This window comes from Elephas maximus, chromosome 4 (genome assembly GCF_024166365.1).
Source record: "Elephas maximus indicus isolate mEleMax1 chromosome 4, mEleMax1 primary haplotype, whole genome shotgun sequence".
Taxonomy (NCBI): Eukaryota; Metazoa; Chordata; class Mammalia; order Proboscidea; family Elephantidae; genus Elephas; species Elephas maximus.
In genome coordinates, this window is record NC_064822.1 from 197,175,393 (window position 1) to 197,199,544 (window position 24,152).

At 50.5% G+C, this 24,152-nt stretch overlaps 1 protein-coding gene across 3 annotated transcripts; it reads right to left on the minus strand.

Moving 5' to 3' along the window:
• Positions 1–9: 9 nt before the first annotated feature.
• On the minus strand, positions 10–23,917 carry RABL2B (RAB, member of RAS oncogene family like 2B). 3 transcript variants are annotated; one of them, XM_049884801.1, is made up of 9 exons: positions 23,867–23,917; positions 22,385–22,527; positions 8,879–8,908; positions 7,689–7,768; positions 6,681–6,760; positions 1,979–2,090; positions 1,661–1,755; positions 1,255–1,338; positions 10–1,097 (listed from the first exon to the last, which is right to left on the minus strand). In XM_049884801.1, the coding sequence occupies exons 2-9, from the start codon at positions 22,489–22,491 to the stop codon at positions 1,017–1,019; spliced, it is 669 nt and encodes a 222-aa protein (XP_049740758.1). In that variant the 5' UTR covers positions 22,492–22,527; positions 23,867–23,917; the 3' UTR covers positions 10–1,016. The 3 variants fall into 3 exon arrangements, with proteins under 3 accessions (XP_049740758.1, XP_049740757.1, XP_049740755.1); XM_049884800.1 differs by having other exon boundaries at positions 1,661–1,758; XM_049884798.1 differs by having other exon boundaries at positions 1,661–1,758; positions 8,858–8,908.
• Between the last annotated feature and the right edge of the window lie 235 nt (positions 23,918–24,152).

A 24,152-nucleotide genomic window follows, 5' to 3' on the forward strand; every position in this document is an offset into this window, starting at 1 on the left:
GTAACCCAACCTTTATTGTAAAAAAGAGAACAGTACAGACAAAATAAATAACAAAGACAATGCAAATTATGCATGAGATTATCATAAAAACATACTAGTGAGTCACGAGTACTTTGCGAGGAACCACGTCCACCACTGTGGAGGCAGTGAGGTGGCCCCTCTGCAGCCCTCGGCCACCCACGAGGGCACAGGGCCCATATGAGTCCTTCGAGATGTGAAGGCATGCCCCACATGCTGAAGGAGGTTTGAAGGAAGCTCTCTTTGAAGCAGTTTCTTGTATTTCAAGCGGGTATGTCTTGGGGTTTGGTTGCATGGGCCTGTGATCTGTCAGCAAGCATGTCTATGGCTAAATCGGCAGGTGAGACACTGCCTGCTCTGACTTCAGCAGCCAGCTCTGTTCCCATGGCCTCAGTCTCACTGCGCACCAATGCACCCGACACACCTACAAGGGCTCCTGAAACCTGGCTGGTGCTCAGAAATCATGGAATGAATAGCTCTCTGCTCAAAACCATTTTTAAAAAAGTTGGTTGGGAGACTAGAGTACTGGACCATGGGAAAAGTATGGAGGCCCTCCAAGTTCAGCAGGGTGGGGGGTGGTCAGGGCTAGAAATCGATCTCTTGGTGGAAAGGCAAGGAACACGCCCTGTGCGCTGTCAGGAGGGTCTTACTTTTCTTAGAGCACCTGCGCACGTCCCTTGAGCCCTGTCACTGTCCCAGGCCCAGTGGCAGGGCTGACAGTGACCCCTAATTCCACTTCGGGGAGATGTGGACCTCTTACACCTGCCCAGGGAGTTTGCTGGTGCTGACCCCATCCTTGACCTTGAGTACTGGGAGGAGACAACTGTGTAGGGCCGGACGTCATGGGCAACAAAGGTGGGACGGGATGAGTGCATGTATAAGAGGCGGGGCAGAACCCAGCTCAGAGCTAGTTGGGTGCCGAAGGAGGGGTATTTTGCAAGGGCTCCAGCCCTACCCCCAGCCTGTCCTGGAGAGAGGTTTCCTCTGGGCTTCTGCGCTCAGGATGGGCGTGGGCTCTCGGTGCTGCCCCGCTGCCCTTGGCCCGGCACATCCTCCTCTTTCTGCTCCAACTCGAAGTTCTGTGAACAAAGTGGCAGGTAAGGCCTGGCCGCGCGTGTGCACAACTGTGGTGAGACATCTGGAGCCTGGGCATGGCACGCCTGCGCTGCCTGCAAAAGCAGGAAACAGCCATGCTATTGGGCTCACGTTCTGCATCCCGAAACACAGCCCACCAACCTCCAGCTCCTGCAAAACTTCGTCCATGAAGTCCCGGGAGTTCTGCTTGTAAGACACAGCCAATCGAATTGCATCGTTGAAGAGCTGGGCAGGTGGGGACAATGGGAGGGAAAAATGGCAGTGGTTGGGCATGCTCTGACCTTCCCTGCCCTGCACCACTGGCCCCATCGGGAGTCCATTTGGCACTCTATCCTCTAAAGCCCAGCTGACACCCTCTGTGCCTCCCAGCCCACCTCACCAAGTGAGCCCATCCTCTTCCCACCATACTTCCCGTAGCAGTGCCTATCCCCCCGTCCATGTCTCCACCACCCCCCACCCAATCCCCTCCTCTTCATGGTTCCCAGGTCACCTCACTGCACCGCCCCCCCCGCCCCCACTGCAGTGGGCCGCCTTTGCAGCCCCTTACCTTCACAACGTTGGTACCGTCAGCAGCTGAGACAAAGTACAAAGGCAGGGAGAACTTCCTGGCAAAATTGAAGCTTCTTTGGGTCACCTTAATGTCTGCTGCAGAGAGAAAGTAGGGCGGGGCATGTCCACAGGGGAAGAGGAGGGTGGACCATGGGAAGTGGGGTGCCGAGGGCCACTGTCTGCATCCCAGGATGGGGTCCACCAACGGGCCTTCACCTTGGGCAAGGGTGGGCTGTCTCTTGGGAAGGGGGTGGATTGGTCAAAGTGCATTGTCCCAGGAAAGGAGGAATGTGTCATGGTGGTCCCCAGTGCCCACCGTCAATCTTATTGGCCACCACAATGCAGGGGATCTCGGGCCTGAACTCCCGAAGCTCCGTGTACCAGGTGCTCAGGTTCTTGTAGGTGACTTTCCTTTGCACATCGAACACCTGCAAGGTGCAGAGGTGATGCTTCAGGATCTCAGTACCTCTGCGTTCCACCCGGAGCCCTGCATGAGCAGGCAAGTGCAGGCTCTGGGCCCTGCTCTGTGATGCAGCCCCTCCAACCAGGGCCTGTGCCACCTGAACCTGCGCCGTCTGCAGCCCAAGGTGCAGAAGCGATTTTTTATTCATCTTAATTTCCTATTTTAACAACTGTAAGCTGCATCACTGTCCTGATACAGCCTGTTTCCCACCACCTGTCAATCTGTTGTCCTCTGGTGGCTGGTGTGTTGCTGTGATGCTGGAAGCTAGACCACAGGTATTTCAAACACCACCTGAGTCACCCATGGTGGACAGGTTTCATTGAAGCTTCCAGGCTTAGACCAGGAAGAAAGGCCTGGTGATCTCTTTCTGAAACTTAGACAATGAGAACCTTATGGATCCCAACAGAACACAGTCTGACGTGCTTGCTTTGGACATGACATCAGGAGGGATTATTGCTGGAAGAGAGGACACTGTATTTGGTGAAGCAAAGGGCCAGTGAGGGCAAGGGAAACTCTCTGTGAGACGGACTGGCACAACAGCTCCAACAATAGACTCAAACATGCCAACAATTGTGAAGATGACGCAGGACCGGACAATGTTCCGTTCTGTTGCACTTGGAGTCTCCATGAGTCAGGACTGACTCGCCAGCAGCTGTCTAGCACGTTTAATTTTAATTTTGTTTTATTCTTAGTCTATTATTTTTATTGCTTAAACTTTGTTTTAAAATTTCTTTGTAATTTATATATTTCTAGAATTTTCCTTTGTTGTTATCGTTAGGTGCCGTTGAGTTGCTCCTGACTCAGCAACCCTACGTACCACAGAACAAAACACCGCCCAGTCCTGTACCACCCTCACAATCGTTATGCTTGAGCCCACTGCTGCAGCCACTTTGTCAATCCATCCCCTTGAGGGTCTTCCTCTTTTCTGCTGACCCTCCACTTTACCAAGCATGATGTCCTTCTCTAGGGACTGATCCCTTCTGACATGTCCAAAGTATGTAAGACGCAGTCTCGCCATCTTTGCTTCTAAGGAGCATTCTGGTTGTACTTCTTCCAAAGACAGATCTGTTCATTCTTTTGGCAGTCTATGGTATGTTCAACATTCTTCACCAATGCAATTCAAAGTAATCAATTCTTCTTCCGTCTTGCTTATTCACCATCTAGCTTTCACATGCGTATGAAGTGATTGAAAACACCATGGCTTGGGTCAGGCGTTCCTTAGTCTTCAAGGTGACGTGTTTGGTTTTCAACACTTTAAAGAGGTCCTTTGCAGCAGATTGTTCCAATGCAATACATCTTTTGATTTCTTGACTGCTGTTTCCATGGGTGTTGACTGTGGATCTAAGCAAGATGAAGTCCTTGACAACTTCAATCTTTTCTCCGTTTATGATGTTGCTTATTGGTCCAGTTGTGACGATTTTTGTTTTCCTTATGTTGAGGTATAATCCAAACTGAAGGCTGTGGTCTTTGATCTTCATTAGTAAGTGCTTCAAGTCCTCTTCACTTTCAGCTAGCAAGGTTGTGTTATCTGCATATTGTAGGTTGTTAGTGAGTCTTCCTCCAATCCTGATGCCCATTTTTCTTCATAATAGTCCAGCTTCTCAGATTATTTGCTCAGCATACAGATTGAATAGGTATGGTGAAAGGATACAACCCTGACGCACACCTTTCCTGACTTTAAACCATGAATTATCCCCTTGTTCTGTCCAGACAACTGCCTCTTGATCTAAGTACAGGTTTCTCAGGAGCACAATTAAGTGTTCTGGAATTCTCATTCTTCGCAATGTTATCCATAATTTGTTATGATCCACACAGTCAAATGCCTTAAGGTAGTCAATAAAACACAGGTAAACATGCGTCTGGTATTCTCCACTTTCAGCCAGGATCCATCTGACATCATCAATGATATCCCTGGTTCCATGTCATCTTCTGAATCCGACCTGAATTGCTGGCAGCTCCCTGCCGATATACTGCTGCAGCCACTTTTGAATGATCTTCAGTGAAATTTTGCTTGCATGTGATATTAATGATATTGTTCTATAATTTCTGCATTCGGTTGGATTATCTTTCTTGGGAATAGGCATAAATACGGATCTTTTCCAGTCGGCTGGCCAGGTAGATGTCTTCCAAATTTCCTGGCATAGATGAGTGAGCACTTCCAGTGCTGCATCCGTCTGTTGAAACATCTCAATTGATATTCCATCAGTTTCTGGAGCTCTGTTTTTCGCCAATGCCTTCAGTGCAGCTTGGACCTCTTCCTTCAGTACCATCAGTTCCTGATCATATGGTACTTCTTGAAAAGGCTGAACATCGATCAATTCCTTTTGGTATAATGACTATTTGTAGTCCTTCTGTCTTCTTTTAATGTTTCCTGCATCGTTTAATATTTTCCCCATAGAATCCTTCACTATTGCAACTTGAGGCTTGAATTTTTTCTTCAGTTCTTTCAGCTTGAGAAATACAGAGCATGTTCTCTCCTTTTGGTTTTCCACCTCCAGCTCTTTGCACATGTCATTATAATACTTTGCTTTGTCATCTCGAGCTGCCCTTTGAAATCTTCTGTTCAGCTCTTTTACTTTATTATGTCTTCTTTTTGCTTTAACTGCATGATGTTCAAGAGCAAGTTCCAGAGTCTCCTCTGACATCCATTTTGGTCTTTCTTTCCCGTCTTTTATAGACCTCTTACTTTCTTTATGTAGGATGTCCTTGATGTCATCCCATAACTCATCTGGTCTTCAGTCATTAGTGTTCAACGTGTCAAATCTATTCTTGATATGGTCTCTAAATTCAGGTGGGATATACTCAACGTCATACTTTGGCTCTCATGGACTTGTTCTAATTTTCTTCAGGTTCAACTTGAACTTGCATATGAGCAATTGATGGTCTGTTCCACAGCCACCCCCTGGCCTTGTTCTGACTGATGATATTGGGCTTTTCCAACATCTCTTTCCACAGTTGTAGTCGATTTGATTCCTGTGTATTTCATCTGCTGAGGTCCATGTGTATAGTCACTGTTTATTTTGGTGAAAAAAGGTATTTAAAATGAAGTCGTCATTGGTCTTGAAAATTCTATCATGGGATCTCTGGCATCATTTCTATCACCAAGGCCATATTTTCCAACTACTGATCCTTCTTTGTTTCCAACTTTCATATTCCAATCACCAGTAATTATCAGTGCATTTTGATTGCATGTTCAATCAGTTTCACACTGCAGAAGCTGGTAAAAATCTTCAATTTCTTCATGTTTGGCGTTAGTGGTTGGTGCATAAATTTGAATAACAGTAGTATTAACTGTACTTCCTTGTAGACGTATGGATATTATCCTATCATTGACAGCGTTGTACTTCAGGATAGATCTTGAAATGTTCTTTTTGACGATGAATGCAACGCCACTGCTCTTCAAGCTGTCGTTCCCAGCACAGTAGACCATATGATTATCTGATTCAAAATGGCCAATATCAGTCCATTTCAGCTCACTAATGCCTAGGATATCAATGTTTACGTGTTCCATTTCATTTTTGATGATTTCCAATTTTCCTAAATTCAGTTTGTACATTCCACGTGCCAATTTTAATGAATGTTTGCAGCTGTTTCTTCTCATTTTGAATTGTGCCACATCAGCAAATGAAGGTCCTGAAAGCTTTACTCCATGCACGTCCTTAAGGTCAACTGCACTTTGAGGAGGCAGCTCTTCCCTAGTTGTATTTTGAGTGCCTTTCAATCTGAGGGGCTCATCTTTTGGCACTGTATCAGACAATGTTCCACTGCTATTCATAAGGTTTTCACCGGCTAACTTTTTTTAGAAGTAGACTGCTGGGTCCTTCTTCCTAGTCTGTCTTAGTCTGGAAGCTCAGCTGAAACCTGTCCGCCATGGGTGACCCTGCTGATATCTTCCAGCAGCACAGCAACACACAAGCCCTCACAGTACGACAAACTGACAAACACGCAGGGGTGAAGAGGACACCCGGGTCCAAAGGACATGCTCTATTCCCGGCTCTTCTTCCTTTGTGGTAGTGAGGTTCCCCCCTCTCCGCTCACTTTCCTTTTATCTCTTGTAAGACAAAAGGTGTGACTCAAGATATACCCCACTCTGATCCCATTTCACAAAGGCTTTAGGATTTACAACATATAAAATGAAAGACAGTTACATAGTATCAACAACATAGTTACATAATATCATCAACATAGTTACTTAACAAAATGGAGAATAATTACATCAAATCACAAAAATGGAGGATCATTACATACTACTGGGAATCATGGCTTCGCCAAGCTGACACATATTTTTTTGGTGACACAATTCAATCCATAACACCAGGGCCATGGGGCAGATCTCAGGATGTGGTCACCTGTGTGGAAGCCCTCATTTTCCTCCTACTAGAATGTGGTTCCCCACCTGCTCTGCACCCAACACCTTGCTGAAACAACCTGCCCCCATCCCAAAGAAGGTCACTGGGCAGGAGTCTCACCCAGGACCTCTGGGAGCATGTGTGGTTTGAAGGCCCTGCTGGCCCGGGCCCACCTTACCAGCTCCCAGCCTTGCATGCGTTCGTACCATGATGCAGGCGTGGGCCTTGTGGTAGTAGGAGGCGTGCATGCTCTGGAAGCGCTCCTGGCCTGCTGTGTCCCAAAAGTCTGCAACAGAGACACAGCTGTGACTGCCCAGGGCACAACCCCACCACCAAGCACCTGTGCAGGTCTCTGCAGAAACATGGGTTGAATGTGTGTGGGGACGGCCAGAGGTGTGGAGACATGCTGCCCTGCTTGTGTGTGAGGTCAGGAGACAGTGCACCCAGGTCAGGGGCAAGGAGACTGCTGGGTGCCTGCACGTCTGTGTGTGCGTCTGCGCATCTGTGTGTGTGTGTATGTGTGCGTGTGCATGTGTGCACGTGTGTCTGTGTGCATGTGTGCACGTGCGTGTGTGTCCGTGTTCATGTGCGCGTGTGTGCATCTGTAGATTTGTCAACGCTGGGGGCAACGCACTGTGGATTTATTTCTTCTTTTCGTCCTGTCCGTTTTTGCTTCAGGTACCTTGTAGCTCTGATTTGTTTGGTGCATCGACATCTAAGATTGCCACGTCTTCTTGGTGGACGCGCACACACACACACACACACACACACACACACACACAGAGATGCACAGACACCTGGACGTACAGCTGTATGTACACGTGTGCGTCTGTGTGTACGTCTGTGGAAGATCAGAGCCCTCTGTGATAGAATGTTCAGATCACATTTAATGTTTCCTTACAATGGCTGAATTAGAACCCACAAGACTTGAGAAAACTACTGCCTTAAACCTCTGTGCCTTATTTTCCCTCCAGCAGGCACAGCCCCCAACCTTCCACCTTATTGTACCCCCGTACCCCATGCTGGCTCAGATGCTGGGTCGGTGCCCTCCTTCCTCCCCCACAATCCCACCAGCCTCCTGGCTCTTAGGGACCTCCCCTACTGCCCCTCGCCCCCTCCCTGGGGTCTCCTTTCCTCCTTCTGTGAGTGTTCCCATGCTTCTTCCTCTTCACCCCACCTCTCAACCACCCTCCCTCTCCTGGGCGGCTGCTCACCCACGAGAATGGTCTTGCCATCCACTGTGGCAGTGTGCTTATACAGGGTCAGAGCGTATGTGGACAGCTGCTGGGGCCGACTGCAGGCGGGTCAAGGAGCCAAAGACATGCAGAAGGGAGTGAGGGAAGGGTCTTAACCGAGAAAGATGTATGAAGCAACCTGGAATCCAATGGGTGTTGCGGACGGGCACCCTGGAGACAGAGGATGAGCTCCAAATGCTGTTGGCACAAGAGCAGCCACCCAGTGGGGAGCTCTGCAGAGGATGAGGGTGGGAGGGCCTGCAGAATGCCCAGGCCACCCAAGTCCAAGGAAAAATGGGGAGTAGAATTTTCCAGATAAGTTGTCATGAATGGTATCTTGGAGCTGGACAAATGCATGGAAGTCCCAGCTCCTTCTGGCGGAGAGAAAAACCCCAGCCCCGGCCTGTTTATAGATCAAGGGATGGGTGGGGTGGGAGGGGGTCTCATCCCAGGTGTCAAGGTAGGTCTCACTCTGACAGCCTGGGGGACGGAGGGGTTGGCAGCTCGTCTGTAAAGCTCATTCACATCAGAGGACTTCTTAAATGTCAGCGGGCCAAGCCTAGAGGTCAGTAAGGACTTGGTGGGCAGAAGGCAGGTCACGGTAACTCTGGCGTGAGAACATGGACCCCAACGAAGGGGATCTGAGCCTTGTAGTCCTCCCTCTGTAAGCCTGCAGGGCTGGGCGGGGGGCGGGGAGGCAGGGGCAGGGAGGTGGATGACAGAGGGAGCTGGGAGGGGAGAGGAACAAATACACAGTTGTCCCCTCCCAGCACTCAGGGTGTTGTGTGGCTCTGCAGATCAGGAAACAGGCTCAGAGAGGCCAAATCACTTGTTCAAGGTCAGAGGGCTCCTAAGGAGGGGGAGGAGGAGAAGGAGAAGACGAAAGAGGGGAAGAAGGGTGAAAGGAGGGGGAGGAGGAGGAGGAAGGGGAGGGGAGAGGGTGGAGCTGGGTCCAGGCTTGTGACTCCAGACTAGGCCCTGTGAGCCCTAAACTGCGTGTGCTCCGAAATACACAGTGCAGGGTGACCAAGACTTGTGCATCCGCTCACTCCTCTGGGAGGGACAGCTGGGGGTCTTGGTAAAAGGGCAGGCAGTGGGTTGGGGTGGTCATGGGGACTGGAGGGCTGCAGGGAACAGGTACAGGGTGCATGTCACACTGCGAAGGATACAATCCGTCCATGAGGAATCTCTCCATGAGTCTGCAAAGAGAACGGGGAGGGCTCAGTCAGTGCCCCTGCCACGTGCCCTGGCTGACAACCTGTTCATGCTGCGGCTTACACAGCCCTCTCCTGGGGCAATGCAGGGCTGCCCACCCACCTGGTGCCTCCACAGTGGCCCCAAACAGCACCACGGCTTGTCACTTCTTGGGTGAGGCTGCTGGGGGCGCAGCCCCTGACCACCAATATCAGCTGAAGAAATAATGGCCCCTCTCCCCTGTTTTTTTTTTCTCCCCTGAGCTTGGCCATCTGTCTACAGAGGGGCAGTCTGTGTGAAACACAAAGTCAACCGGTCTGAAGTGAGTCTGACTGGCCCACTGACCTGGTCCTGCCCCTGACTTATCCAGTCAGTGGCACCACCTGTATCCACACCTGGACTGCGTACCAGCACCGACCCATTCACCGCCTGTCCTGAACGAGTGCACCCCCACTCCTGACTGCGGCATGCTCGGGGAAACCAAGGCAGGGAGGCTGTGGCTTCTGCCTGATGCCATTTTCCCAACCTCTGCAGGTCCCCCTCACCTCCTTCAGGCCCCTGCTCATGTGTGCCCAGGCAGCGAGACACTCCAATCATTCCGTTTGTAAGAGGAAAACTCTACCCACCCCTCAGGCCTGCATGTCACACCAACCAGAAGCATTTCAGAGTGGGGCGTTCACAGAGAAGTCTTTAAATTTTCAGTTTACTGCTGATTCCCAGTGCCTAGAGCCTCACGAATGGTGGAGTGGAGCTTGATCAGTGTTTGAACAAATGCATGTGAACATAGCGAACACGCTTAATTAATACATATCCTGAATCCAGTAAGAGAATACACATTCTTTTCCAGGTTACATAACCACTGACCACCAAGTAGACCCTACAGTAAACCTCAAAACAACACCCTTGCCCAAAACACACCATCAAGATCATGTTCTCTGACTACATGCAGTTGAGTTGTAAATAAAAAGCAAAAATGAGTTTTAACAGCCCATGTATTCGAAAACTGAAAAGCAATCAGACACTCAAATCCACTTCTAAATAACCTGCAGTTTAGAAAATAAATCATAAAGGAAACAAGAATTATTTAGGATACACAGGTATTTTAAAAGTCCTGTATAATTTCTGCTTATGGGAAAACGCAGTAGACGAACTTTTCCCTCTTTCCTGGCTAAGGATGACTGAAAACTCGGGCCATTAAATATAAAGCAAATATAAGACAACTCTGCAAAATGGAGGCGGCTGACTGACAGAGGACTTCAGGACCCCAGGAACAACACGGTGGTGAGTCCTGGGTTTTCATTTTGCCTTGTTACCCAGACTTGGGGCTGAAGAAGCTGGCAGCCTGAAACACCAAGAAAGTCCCAACACGAGCCTGCTCTCTTTGGCCAAAGTACCAGAAGAGGCGCAGCCAGCAAGATAAAAACTTTTGGACAACAGCCACCAGCCAAACACCATGGAAAAAACCTTGGCCTCTATCCCCAACCCCGGCAGCAATGGCCTAGTGGGGAGCCTGGACTTCCACCCTGGCTAGGTCAGGGTCAAGGTCAAGTAGGGAGCAGAACTTGCACCCCTGTCTGATGGTAACAAAGCCCCCCTCCCTGCATGGTCAGTAGGGAGCCTGGACTTCTGTTCTGGGTTGAACCGTGTCCTCCAAAAAGATTTGTTGAAGTCCTAACCCCTGTACCCGTGAATGCGTCTTTGTTTGAAAATGGCGTCTTTGCAGATATAGTTAGTTAACGTGAGACCATACTGGAGCAGGTGGGCCCTAATTCAATATGACTGGTGTCCTTGTAAGAGAAGACACATGGAGACAGACAGATGGAGGAAAGAGCCATGTGAGGCAGAGACTGGAGAGATGCTGCCAGAGGCCAAGGAATGCCTAGGGCCACAGATTTCTAGCCTCCAAAACCAGTTTGTAGTAGTTTATGGGGGCAGCCCTAGGAAACGAAGACCCGCTCCTGGCAGTAACAAGTGGGTGCTGCACCCCTTCCCTTGCTGGGGTGGTGTCACAGGAAGCCAGCTAAAACAGAAGGTTTAAAGAAGACCCAGAGTGTCATAACTTAATACTCAAAAAAGTATAAATTTCAATAGATCAAGGAAAATCTCAAGCTGAATGAAAAAAGACAATCCGTACATGGCAGCACTGCCTTCCTGTGTGTTACCTGAACGTTTTTTTGGACTTCCATTACGATTTACCTACAGTGTTGTTGAGTGTTCCTTTTATAGCTTTCATAGTGGTCGTTCTGCTGTTGTCGGTTGCTGTTGGGTCAATTCCGACTCACGGTGACCCCATTTGGGCACAGCAGAGCTGCTCCCCGGGACTGTCAAGGCTGCATTTGGGCACAGCACAGCTGCTCCCTGGGACTGTCAAGGCTGCATTTGGGCACGGCAGAGCTGCTCCCTGGGACTGTCAAGGCTGCATTTGGGCACAGCACAGCTGCTCCCCGGGATTGTCAAGGCTCCATTTGGGCACAGCACAGCTGCTCCCCGGGATTGCCAAGGCTGCATTTGGGCACGGCACAGCTGCTCCCCGGGATTGTCAAGGCTCCATTTGGGCACGGCACAGCTGCTCCCTGGGACTGTCAAGGCTGCATTTGGGCACAGCACAGCTGCTCCCTGGGACTGTCAAGGCTGCATTTGGGCACGGCACAGATGCTCCCTGGGACTGTCAAGGCTCCATTTGGGCACGGCACAGCTGCTCCCTGGGACTGTCAAGGCTGCATTTGGGCACAGCACAGCTGCTCCCTGGGACTGTCAAGGCTGCATTTGGGCACAGCACAGCTGCTCTCCCGGATTGTCAAGGCTGCATTTGGGCACAGCACAGCTGCTCCCTGGGACTGTCAAGGCTGCATTTGGGCACGGCAGAGCTGCTCCCTGGGACTGTCAAGGCTCCATTTGGGCACGGCAGAGCTGCTCCCTGGGACTGTCAAGGCTGCATTTGGGCACAGCACAGCTGCTCCCTGGGACTGTCAAGGCTGCATTTGGGCACGGCAGAGCTGCTCCCTGGGACTGTCAAGGCTGCATTTGGGCACGGCACAGCTGCTCCCTGGGACTGGCAAGGCTCCATTTGGGCACGGCACAGCTGCTCCCTGGGACTGTCAAGGCTGCATTTGGGCACGGCAGAGCTGCTCCCTGGGACTGTCAAGGCTGCATCTGGGCACAGCACAGCTGCTCCCCGGGATTGCCAAGGCTGCATTTGGGCACGGCACAGCTGCTCCCCGGGATTGTCAAGGCTCCATTTGGGCACGGCACAGCTGCTCCCTGGGACTGTCAAGGCTGCATTTGGGCACAGCACAGCTGCTCCCTGGGACTGTCAAGGCTGCATTTGGGCACGGCACAGATGCTCCCTGGGACTGTCAAGGCTCCATTTGGGCACGGCACAGCTGCTCCCTGGGACTGTCAAGGCTGCATTTGGGCACGGCACAGCTGCTCCCTGGGACTGTCAAGGCTGCATTTGGGCACAGCACAGCTGCTCTCCCGGATTGTCAAGGCTGCATTTGGGCACAGCACAGCTGCTCCCTGGGACTGTCAAGGCTGCATTTGGGCACGGCAGAGCTGCTCCCTGGGACTGTCAAGGCTGCATTTGGGCACGGCACAGCTGCTCCCTGGGACTGTCAAGGCTGCATTTGGGCACGGCAGAGCTGCTCCCTGGGACTGTCAAGGCTCCATTTGGGCACGGCACAGCTGCTCCCTGGGACTGTCAAGGCTGCATTTGGGCACGGCACAGCTGCTCCCTGGGACTGTCAAGGCTGCATCTGGGCACAGCACAGCTGCTCCCTGGGATTGCCAAGGTTCCATTTGGGCACAGCAGAGCTGCTCCCTGGGACTGTCAAGGCTCCATTTGGGCACAGCACAGCTGCTCCCTGGGACTGTCAAGGCTGCATTTGGGCACAGCACAGCTGCTCCCTGGGATTGTCAAGGCTCCATTTGGGCACAGCACAGCTGCTCCCTGGGATTGCCAAGGTTCCATTTGGGCACGGCAGAGCTGCTCCCTGGGACTGTCAAGGCTCCATTTGGGCACGGCAGAGCTGCTCCCTGGGATTGCCAAGGCTCCATTTGGGCACGGCACAGCTGCTCCCTGGGATTGCCAAGGTTCCATTTGGGCACGGCACAGCTGCTCCCTGGGACTGTCAAGGCTGCATCTGGGCACAGCACAGCTGCTCCCTGGGATTGCCAAGGTTCCATTTGGGCACAGCAGAGCTGCTCCCTGGGACTGTCAAGGCTCCATTTGGGCACAGCACAGCTGCTCCCTGGGACTGTCAAGGCTGCATTTGGGCACAGCACAGCTGCTCCCTGGGATTGTCAAGGCTCCATTTGGGCACAGCACAGCTGCTCCCTGGGATTGCCAAGGTTCCATTTGGGCACGGCAGAGCTGCTCCCTGGGACTGTCAAGGCTCCATTTGGGCACGGCAGAGCTGCTCCCTGGGATTGCCAAGGCTCCATTTGGGCACGGCACAGCTGCTCCCTGGGATTGCCAAGGTTCCATTTGGGCACGGCAGAGCTGCTCCCTGGGACTGTCAAGGCTCCATTTGGGCATGGCACAGCTGCTCCCTGGGACTGTCAAGGCTGCATTTGGGCACAGCAGAGCTGCTCCCTGGGATTGCCAAGGTTCCATTTGGGCACGGCAGAGCTGCTCCCTGGGACTGTCAAGGCTCCATTTGGGCACAGCACAGCTGCTCCCTGGGACTGTCAAGGCTGCATTTGGGCACAGCAGAGCTGCTCCCTGGGATTGTCAAGGGTGCATCTGGGCACGGCAGAGCTGCTCCCTGGGATTGTCAAGGCTGCATTTGGGCACAGCAGAGCTGCTCCCTGGGACTGTCAAGGCTGCATTTGGGCATGGCAGAGCTGCTCCCTGGGACTGTCAAGGCTGCATTTGGGCACGGCAGAGCTGCTCCCTGGGACTGTCAAGGCTCCATTTGGGCACGGCAGAGCTGCTCCCTGGGACTGTCAAGGCTCCATTTGGGCACGGCAGAGCTGCTCCCTGGGATTGCCAAGGTTCCATTTGGGCACGGCAGAACTGCTCCCTGGGATTGTTAAGGCTCCATTTGGGCACGGCAGAGCTGCTCCCTGGGATTGTTAAGGCTCCATTTGGGCACAGCAGAGCTGCTCCCTGGGATTGTCAAGGCTCCATTTGGGCACAGCAGAACTGCTCCCTGGGATTGTCAAGGCTCCATTTGGGCACGGCAGAGCTGCTCCCTGGGATTGCCAAGGCTCCATTTGGGCGGCAGAGCAGAGCTGCTCCCTGGGATTGTCAAGGCTGCATTTGGGCACAGCAGAACTGCTCCCTGGGATTCTCAAGGCTGCATTTGGGCACAGCAGAGCTGCTCCCTGGGATTGTTAAGGCTCCATTTGGGCACGGCAGAGCTGCTCCCTGGGATTGCCAAGGCTCCATTTGGGCACAGCAGAGCTGCTCCCTGGGATTGCCAAGGCTCCATTTGGGCACGGCAGAGCTGCTCCCTGGGATTGTTAAGGCTCCATTCGGGCGGCACAGCAGAGCTGCTCCCTGGGACGGTCAAGGCTGCATTTGGGCACAGCAGAGCTGCTCCCTGGGATTGTCAAGGCTGCATTTGGGCACAGCAGAGCTGCTCCCTGGGATTTTCAAGGCTCCATTTGGGCGGCACAGCAGAGCTGCTCCCTGGGATTGTCAAGGCTGCATTTGGGCACGGCAGAGCTGCTCCCTGGGATTGTCAAGACTGCATTTGGGCACGGCAGAGCTGCTCCCTGGGATTGTCAAGGCTCCATTTGGGCACGGCAGAGCTGCTCCCTGGGATTGTCAAGGCTCCATTTGGGCGGCAGAGCTGCTCCCCGGGATTGTCAAGGCTCCATTTGGGCACGGCAGAGCTGCTCCCCGGGATTGTCAAGGCTCCATTTCGGCACGGCAGAGCTGCTCCCCGGGATTGTCAAGGCTCCATTTGGGCACGGCAGAGCTGCTCCCTGGGATTGTCAAGGCTCCATTTGGGCATGGCAGAGCTACTCCCTGGGATTGTCAAGGCTCCATTTTGGTGGCACAGCAGAGCTGCTCCCTGGGATTGTCAAGGCTGCATTTGGGCACAGCAGAGCTGCTCTCCCGGCTTGTCAAGGCTGCATTTGGGCACAGCAGAGCTGCTCCCTGGGAATGTCAAGGCTCCATTTGGACACGGCAGAGCTGCTCCCTGGGACTGTCAAGGCTCCATTTGGGCACAGCAGAGCTGCTCCCTGGGATTGTCAAGGCTCCATTTGGGCACGGCAGAGCTGCTCCCCAGGATTGTCACGGCTCCAGTTGGGCACAGCAGAGCTGCTCTCCCAGTTTGTCAAGGCTGCATTTGGGCACAGCAGAGCTGCTCCCTGGGATTGTCAAGGCTCCATTTGGGCACAGTAGAGCTGCTCCCTGGGACTGTCAAGGCTGCATTTGGGCACGGCAGAGCTGCTCCCTGGGGTTGTCAAGGCTCCATTTGGGCACAGCAGAGCTGCTCCCCGGGATTGTCACGGCTCCATTTGGGCGGCACAGCAGAGCTGCCCCCCGGGATTGTCAAGGCTGCATTTGGACACAGCAGAGATGCTCCCTGGGATTGTCAAGGCTTCATTTGGGCACGGCAGAGCTGCTCCCTGGGACTGTCAAGGCTCCATTTGGGCACGGCAGAGCTGCTCCCTGGAGTTGTCAAGGTTCCATTTGGGCACGGCAGAGCTGGGACTGTCAAGGCTCCATTTGGGTATAGCAGAGCTGTTCCCCGGGATTGTCAAGGCTCCATTTGGGCACAGCAGAGCTGCTTCCCGGGATTGTCAAGGCTGCATTTGGGCACAGCAGAGCTGCTCCCTGGGATTGTCAAGGCTCCATTTGGGCACGGCAGAGCTGCTCCCTGGGATTGTCAAGGCTCCATTTGGGCACGGCAGAGCTGCTCCCTGTGGTTGTCAAGGCTCCATTTGGGCACGGCAGAGCTGCTCCCTGGGACTGTCAAGGCTGCAACCATTTGGAAATAGATTGCCAGGCCTGTCTTCCAAGGCACTTCTGGGTGGGTTTTAATCACCAGGTTTTCAGTTAGTAGTTCATCATGTAACTATTTGCATTATTACCTCATATATGTATAAGTTTTCCACAGTCTACTGGTGTCAACATTTAGCACTGGAGTAAAATGTAAACTACTTATCTACCTCCCTTTATGTCCCTTCACCCTCTCCTGTTTAATGTCTTCAATAGTTTCTTTATACACATTGAAAACTCCGTCAGACGGTATTATAATTTTTGCTTCAACAAACATAAATTAAAAACTCAAGAAGAGAATAAACCCTATCGTACTGTATTTATTTTTCCTTACCCTGTTCTTTCTCTCTGAGATACAAGATTTCTTCTTTTATCATTTTCTGTTTAGAAAGCATCCTTTGACCATTCTTTTTTGGGTAGGTCTGTTGGAAACAAATTCTCTTAGTTTTTCTTCAATAGAAAATGATTTCTCCTTCGTTCTTTGAGGACATTGTTGCTGGATTTAGGATTCTGGGTTGACAGTTCTTTCCTTTCAGAACTGTGCCACTGGTTTCTTGCCTCATGATTTCTGATGAGAAAGCCGTGTCATTCTAATTGTTTTTCCCTACAGGTAAGGGGTCCTTTCTCTTTACTGCTTTCAAGACTTTGTCTTTGTCTTTAGTTTTCAGAAGTTTGACTGTGTTGTGTCTTGGTGTTTTTTTTTTATTTGTTTTTGCTTTGGTTTATCTTCTTGACTCCATAGGTTTATACCTTTTGCCAAATTTAGGAAGTTTCAACCGTTATTTTTTCTAGCACTTTTTTAGCTCTGCCCTCCTCTTCCTCTCCTTCCAGGACTCTGATGACACAAATGTCATCTTTTCTTACAGTCCCACAGGTCCTGGAAGCTCTGTTCATTTTTTTCCCAATCTATATTCTTACTTTTGCTCATATTGAATAACTTCTACTTTACTTCCAAGTTCAATGATTCCTTTTTTTGTCTTCTCCATCCTGCTCTGACCCCATTCAGTGAGTTTTTCATTTTGGTTATTGTATTTTTCAGTTCTAAAATTACTTTTGGATTCTTATTTATACCTTCTATTTCTTTAATGAAACTCTGTTTTTCGCATTTGTTTCAAGCGACCCATAACTGCTGACTGAAGCATGTTTATGATGGCTGCTTTAAAAGTTGATAATTTGAACATCCGTCTCATCTCAGTGTTGCCATTCATTATCTTCAAAATTTTCTCCACCCAACAACAGCACAATACACATTATTTTCAAATGTCTGCAGGACACAGTCCAAGACAGATCACATCCTGGGCCATAAACAAACCTCAACAAAATTAAAACAACTGAAATCATACAGAGCATATTCTTGGACCACAATGGAATCAAACTAGAAATCAGTAATAGAAAGACAACAGGAAAATCTCCAAACATTTGGAACCCAAATACACTTCTTCTAAACAACCTGTAGCCAATAAGGAAGTCCCAAGGAAAAAAAAAATGAACTGAATGAAAATGAAAATACATCAAAACTTGTGGAAAACGGCTAAGTTAGTGAAGAGGACATTACAGCATTAAACGCATACATCGGAAAAGAGGAAAAGTCTCAAATACATACTCTAAGTTCCCACTCTCAAGAAGCTAGAAAAAGAAGAGCAAAATGAAGCTGTGTGGAAGGAGACGGGGGGAAATAATAAAGTGCAGAAACCAATGAAACTGAAAATGGAAAAACAGAGAAAAGTCAATGAAACAGAGAAAATCAAAGAGCTGATTCTCTGAAAGATCAACAAAATTATCAAACTTTCAGCAAGATTGATAAAGAAAAAAAGAAAGACACAAAACACCAGTATCAGGAATGAGAGAAGGGCTATCACCACATACCCTGCAGACACCAAAAGGATAAGCAAATATCACAAACACACATACGTTTGACAACGCAGATGAAACGGACCAATTTCAAGAAATGCACAAACTACCCCAATTCACCCAACATGAAAAAGATCACTTGAATGGCTGTACGACTATTAAGAAAATTTCATGATTAAAAGACTCCCAAAAAAGAAATCTCCAGGCCTAATGGTTTCAGTGGAAAATGCCATCAAACATTTAAGAACTAATATCAATTTTATATAATCCCTTTCAAAAATAGAAGAGGAAGGAAATCCCAATTTTTTGAGGCCAGTGCACCCTGATACCCGAACTGGACAAAGACAGTAAGTAGCAAAAAGAAAACCACAGAACAGTATCTCACAGATGCATAAATTACTAACAAAATAATGTCGTTGTTAGGTGCCATCGAGTTGGTTCCGACTCAGAGCGACCCTATGTACAATAGAACGAAACACTGCCTGGTCCTGTGCCACCCTCACAATCATTGTTATGCTTGAGCCCATTGTTGCAACCACTGTGTCAATCCATCTTGTTGACAGTCTTCTTCTTTTTCACTGACCTTCCACTACACCAAGCATGATGTCTTTCTCCAGGGACTGGTCCTTTCTCATAACATGTTCAAAATACATGAAACGAAGTCTCACCATCCTTGCTCCTAAGCAGCATTCTAGCTGTACTTCCAAGACAAATTTGTTCCTTTCTTCTGGCAGTCCATGGTATATTTAATATTCTTCACTAACACCATAATTCAAAGGCACCAATTCTTCTTCTTCTTCCTTATTCATTGTCCACCTTTCAAATGCATACGGGGAGATGGAAAATACCATGGCTTGGGTCAGGTTCACCTTAGTCCTCAAAGTGACAGCTTAGTTTTTTTTTTTTTAAACACTTTAAAGAGGTCTTTTGTAGCAGATCTGTCCAATGCAATGTGTCTTTTGATTTCCTGACTGCTGCTTCCATGGGTGTTCACTGCAAATCCAAGTAAAATGAGACCCTTGACAACGTCAATATTTTCTCCGTTATTATGATGTTGCTTATTGGTCCTGTTGTGAGGACTTTTGTTTTCTTTATGTGGAAGTGTAATCCATACTGAAGGCTGTGACCCTTGATCTCCATCAGTAAGTGCTTCAAGTCCTCTTCACTTTGAGCAAGCAAGGTGATGTCATCTGCATAACGAAGGTTATTAATGAGTCTTCCTCCAATCCTGATGCCGCATTCTTCTCCACATAGTCCAGACTCTCAGATTATTTACTCAGCATACAGATTAAGTATGGTAAAAGGATACAACCTTACATACATCTTTCCTGACTATAAACCAGGCAGTATCCCCTTGTTTTGTTCAAACAACTGGTTCTTGGTCTATGTACAGTTTCCACGTGAGCACAATTAAGTGTTCTGGAATTCCTTTTCTTTGCAATGTTACCTATAATTTGTTATGAGTCACACATTCAAATGCTGTTGTATAGTCAATAAAACACAGGTAAACATTTTCCCGGTATTCTCTGCTTTTAGTCAAAATCCATCTCACACCAGCAATGATAACCCTTGTTTCACCTCCTCTTCTAAATCTGGCTTGAATTTCTGGCAGTTCCCTGTTGATGTACTGCTGCAACCGTTTTTGAAGGATCTTCAGGAAAATTTACTTGTCTGTGATATTAATGATATTTTATGATAATTCCCACATTCTGTTGGATCACCTTTCTTGAGAATGGGCACAAATTTAGATCTCCTCCAGTCAGTTGGGCAGGTAGCTGTCTTCCAAGTTTCTTGGCATAGATGAGTGAGCACCTCTAGTGCTGCATCTGCTTGCTGAAATATCTCAGTTGACATTCCATCAATTCCTGAAGCCTTGTTTCTTGCCAATGCCTTTAGTGCAGCTTGGACTTCTTCATTCAGTACCATCGGTTCTTGATCATACGTTACTTCCTGGAATGGTTGAACGCTGACCAGTTCTTTTTGGCACAGTGACTCTGTGTGTTCCTTTCATATGCTTTTCATGCTTCCTGCATCATTCAATATTTTCCCCATAGAATCCTCCAGAAATGGAACTTAAAGCTTGAATTTTTTCTTCAGTTCTTTCAGCTTGAGAAATGCCAAGTGCATTCTTCTCTTTTGGTTTTCTAACTCCAGCTCCTTGTGCATTTCATAATAATACTTTACTTGTCTGTCAGTTTGTCGTACTGTGGTGCCTTGCGCACTGCTGTGATGGTGGAAGCTATGTCACTGGTATTTCAAATACCAGCAGGGTCATCCATGGTGGACAGGTTTCAGCTGAGCTTCCAGACTCTAGACAGACTAGGAAGAAGGACCTGGCAGTTTGCTTCTGAAAAAACTGGCCACTGAAAACCTTATGGATAGAAGCAGAACACTGTCTGATACAGTGCCAGAACATGAGCCCCTCAACTTGGAAGGTACTCAAGATACATCTGGGGAAGAGCTGCCTCCTCAAAGCAGAGTCGACCTTAATGACGTGGAGGGAGTAAAGCTTAGTGGACCTTCATTTGCTGATGTGGCACGATTCAAAATGAGAAGAAACAGCTGTAAACATCCATTCATAATTGGAACGTGGAATGAAGGATGACTCTAGGAAAATTAGAAGTTGTCAAAAATGAAATGGATTACATAAAGATTGATATCCTAGGCATTCGTGAGCTGCAGTGGACCGATATTGACCATTTTCAATCAGACAATCATATAGTCTCTATGCTAACAATAACAAACTGGAGTGGTATCATCAAAAAGAAAATTTGAAGCTGTATCATGAAGTACAATGCTGTCAGTGACAGGATAATATCTGTATGCCTACAAGGAAGATCAGTTAATACAACTATTATTCAAATTTACACACCAACCGTTAGTGCCAAAGATGACGACATCGAAGATTTTTGCTAACTTCTACAATTTGAAATTGATCAAACATACAATCAAGATGTGGGTGACTGGAATGCGAAAGGTACAAAGATGGATCGGTAGTTGGAAAATATGGCCTTGGTGATAGAAATGATGCCAGAGATGACATGACAGATTTTTGCAAGACAAACAACTTATTCATTGCAAATACCTTTTTCACCAACATAAATGGTGACTATATCTGTGGAAAGAGATGATGGAAAAGCTCAAAATCATCAGTCAGAACAAGGCCAGGGGCTGATTTCGGAACAGACCATCAATTCAAGTTCAGGTTGATGTTGCAGAAAATTAAAACAAGGCCACGAGAGCCAAAGTATGTCCTTGAGTATATCCCAGCTGAAAGCAGAGACGGATCTCAAGAATAAATTTGATGCGTTGAACACTAATGACTGAAGACCAGACAAGTTATGGAATGACACCAAGGACATCATACATGAAGAAAGCAAAAGATCATTACAAAGACAGAACAGAAAGAAAAGACCAAAATGGATGTCAGAAGAGACTCTGAAACTTGCTCTTGAATGTAGAGTAGCTGAAGTGAAAGGCAGAAATGATGAAATAAAAGAGCCGAACAGAAGATCTCGAAAAGACAAAGTATTATAATGAAATGTTAACTACATAAGATTCTTATTTTTTGCTGCTTCAAGTGAGGCTATAAGAGGCTGGCATTGGACATGGCGGATGGAGAAGCATGGGTTCATAGGCAGGACACCTTGGGACTCATACCATGAGATGCTCTCCAATAGCTCTCTCTGTTATTAACCATCTGCTGTCCACCCACCTGGCATTCTCTGTTCCCTCTTTGTTGGTTCTAAACTTGGGTGGGGAAAAGAGGTGTTATTTACCAGGTAATCCCCAAAGCTAACAACATGCACCTTCACTTTCAATGTATAGGCATCTTGCTGAGAATGCTCAAAGCAACTCTGAAACTCTCAGCCAGAGATGCAGGGCGTATGTGTGTGTGAGAGAGAGAAAGTGAATTAATGAAGATGGCGAAAACCAACAAAGCCCCTAGAGAATCTCTCACAGCTATCTGAACATGTTAATAAAGACCTGGAGCACCTGTAAGACATGACTCATGTGTGCCTCGTCAGTGGTGTGTGGCCACCTGACCCTCATCCTGTGAAGGCAGAAAGGGACATGTGTCTCTACAAGCCCTGACAGGTGAAGAACGGGCTGTTCTGAGCATGAAACCTTGAGGCCAGCTGGTAGCACTACAGCACGGCCTGGACTCTCCAGGTAGGGAATTCCACACCTTTTAGGCATGGGAGTCAGTTCAAAGGAAAAAATGCATCTTTACACTGATGACTGTAAGGTACCGTTTCTACTCATTCGCCTCAATCTCACTGAATCTCTCCAAGGAAACATCTTCACTCCTGTGTTCAATTTGTCACCAGCTGTACTGGCCACATTTTCCACTGAACTCTCTCCACGCCCACCAGCACCGCCTCTGGGTGCATCGGCTCACACATGGGAACACCCCTGTTCTCACCTTCTCACCCAGGGTTGCTTCAAGGAAAAAATGATGGGTGGCCCACCACACCTGCCAGGTCTCACGGGTAAAGCTCCAGTTCCTCAGTCCTCATCACCTGCCTACCTCCAACACACCTAACCTAACTGCTGATGTGCACATCTGGACTCCAGCCAGGACCATTCTCTCCCACTCCCACAGACTTTCCTAAGAGCCCTGAGAGGTCTGCTCTGGGCCTGGCCTTTCTTTCCTAAGCTCCAGACATACTTGGACTTGCCCACCGCACTGTCGCCCAGACAGATGATCTTCACATTTTCATCGGCGTCATATTTCTCTTGGTCCAGTTCACAGGGTTTGGCTCTGTCCCCGGCCATCTGCTCCTGGTGATGAAGAGGGGCCCAGCACACTGTCTGGCAAAATCAAGAAGTGGCTGCTGTTAGAGGATGAGAAATCCCCTCCACCAGCTCTGCTTCTCCCTTACCTTAGAAGGGCCCCAGGCCCTGCGGCTGTGCGCAGGCCACACCCCCCAGCCCCACCTGGAGAGACCGTTTTCAAGGGTAAAACAGAGCCAAAAACAGCGTCCATGCCACAGGGCCCAATGTGAGACAGTGTCTGAAAAAGAGACGATGCCCAGGCGCTGAATGACACAGACTACACCACACAACCATTCCTGAGCCGCTACCTTCATGCTTCTCACCGTCCCTTCATCGCGCACCCTACTGTACAGCTCTAACTGCTGTTTCCCAGGCCTCCTCTGACGCTATCTCAGAGATATCTCAGGTATATCCTGGATGTTGGCGAACCAAACCTCCACCGAATCTCGTCCCTTAGTGCCAGACTCACACGCAATTGCCTAGCAGGCAATTATCAGCAGGGACCAGTCCCTGGAGAAGAACATCATGCTTCCTAAAGCAGAGGATCAGCGAAAAAGAGAAACACGCTCAAAGAGCTGGGCTGACAGTGGCTGCAACAACGCGCTTCGGTGTAGCAACCACTGTGAGGACGGCGCAGGACCCGGCAGCGTTTCGTGCCCTTGTGCATCGGGTCGCTGGGAGTCAGTGCCGACTTCCGTGGCACCTAGCAACTAGCAGCCGCCCCACAAGCGTGAAGGCCACGTTAAAACGAAAAAGCTCATTCTCGCTCACCCCAAACACGGCTCCTCGGGCTCCCCGTCTGCACCCAAGCTGAGCCCGCCACCCGGGCTTCTCGCCCGCGCGCGGTCCTGGGCGCCGGCCCCCTCCCGCCCCCGTCCCCCACCCCCCGCTGCCCCTCGCGCCCCCGCCGCCCCCTCCCGCTGCCCCCGCCCCCGCCCCGCTCCCCACCGCCCCTCCCGCCCCTCGCCGCCCCCCCCGCCCCCTCCCGCCCCCGCCCCCGTCCCCCACCGCCCAATGCCCCCCGCCCCCGTCCCCCGCCGCCCGCTGCCCCTCGCGCCCCCACCCCGCCCCCGCCGCCCCCTCCCGCCCCCGTCCCCCCCGCCCGCTGCCCCCCGCCGCCCCCTCCCGCCCCCCGCCCCCGTCCCCCGCCGCCCCCTCCCGCCCCCGTCCCCCCCGCCCGCTGCCCCCCGCCGCCCCCTCCCGCCCCCCGCCCCCGTCCCCCACCGCCCAATGCCCCCCGCCCCCGTCCCCCGCCGCCCGCTGCCCCTCGCGCCCCCACCCCGCCCCCGCCGCCCCCTCCCGCCCCCCGCCCCCCCGTCCCCCGCCGCCCGCTGCCCCCCGGCGCCCCCACCCCGCCCCCCCGGGGCCCACCTACCGGGGCTCCCACGGCGCCGCACCCCGCTTCCGGGTCAGCCCGCGTCCTGGCAGCTGCTACGCAACCGCGCAAGGACCCCGAAGGGGGCTGCCCGCCCGGAGGCCTGAAGGACCCCGCGGGGCGCGGGTGGCCAGCACGGTGCCTGCGGAGGACCCAGGGAGTCCGGCCCGACCCCGGCTGGCTTGGGGGTCCAGAGGCAGGGGGGTCTGACGGGCTTGGGCTCCGGACGAGGGTCATGGTTCCCGCGACCTCAGGCCTCGGGGAGGGGCGTGGGTCTCCGGGCACC

Excerpts from the sequence above, each read along its gene's own strand:
- RABL2B (XM_049884798.1), bottom strand. The coding sequence starts at position 22,491 with ATGGCCGGGGACAGAGCCAAACCCTGTGAACTGGACCAAGAGAAATAT. Across the intron at positions 7,769-8,857 it reads TATCCTTCGCAGTGTGACAT|TCGGCCCCAGCAGCTGTCCA; the intron begins GCACCCTGTACC and ends ACCCGCCTGCAG. Across the intron at positions 1,098-1,254 it reads AAGTTTTGCAGGAGCTGGAG|AACTTCGAGTTGGAGCAGAA; the intron begins GTTGGTGGGCTG and ends CTTTGTTCACAG.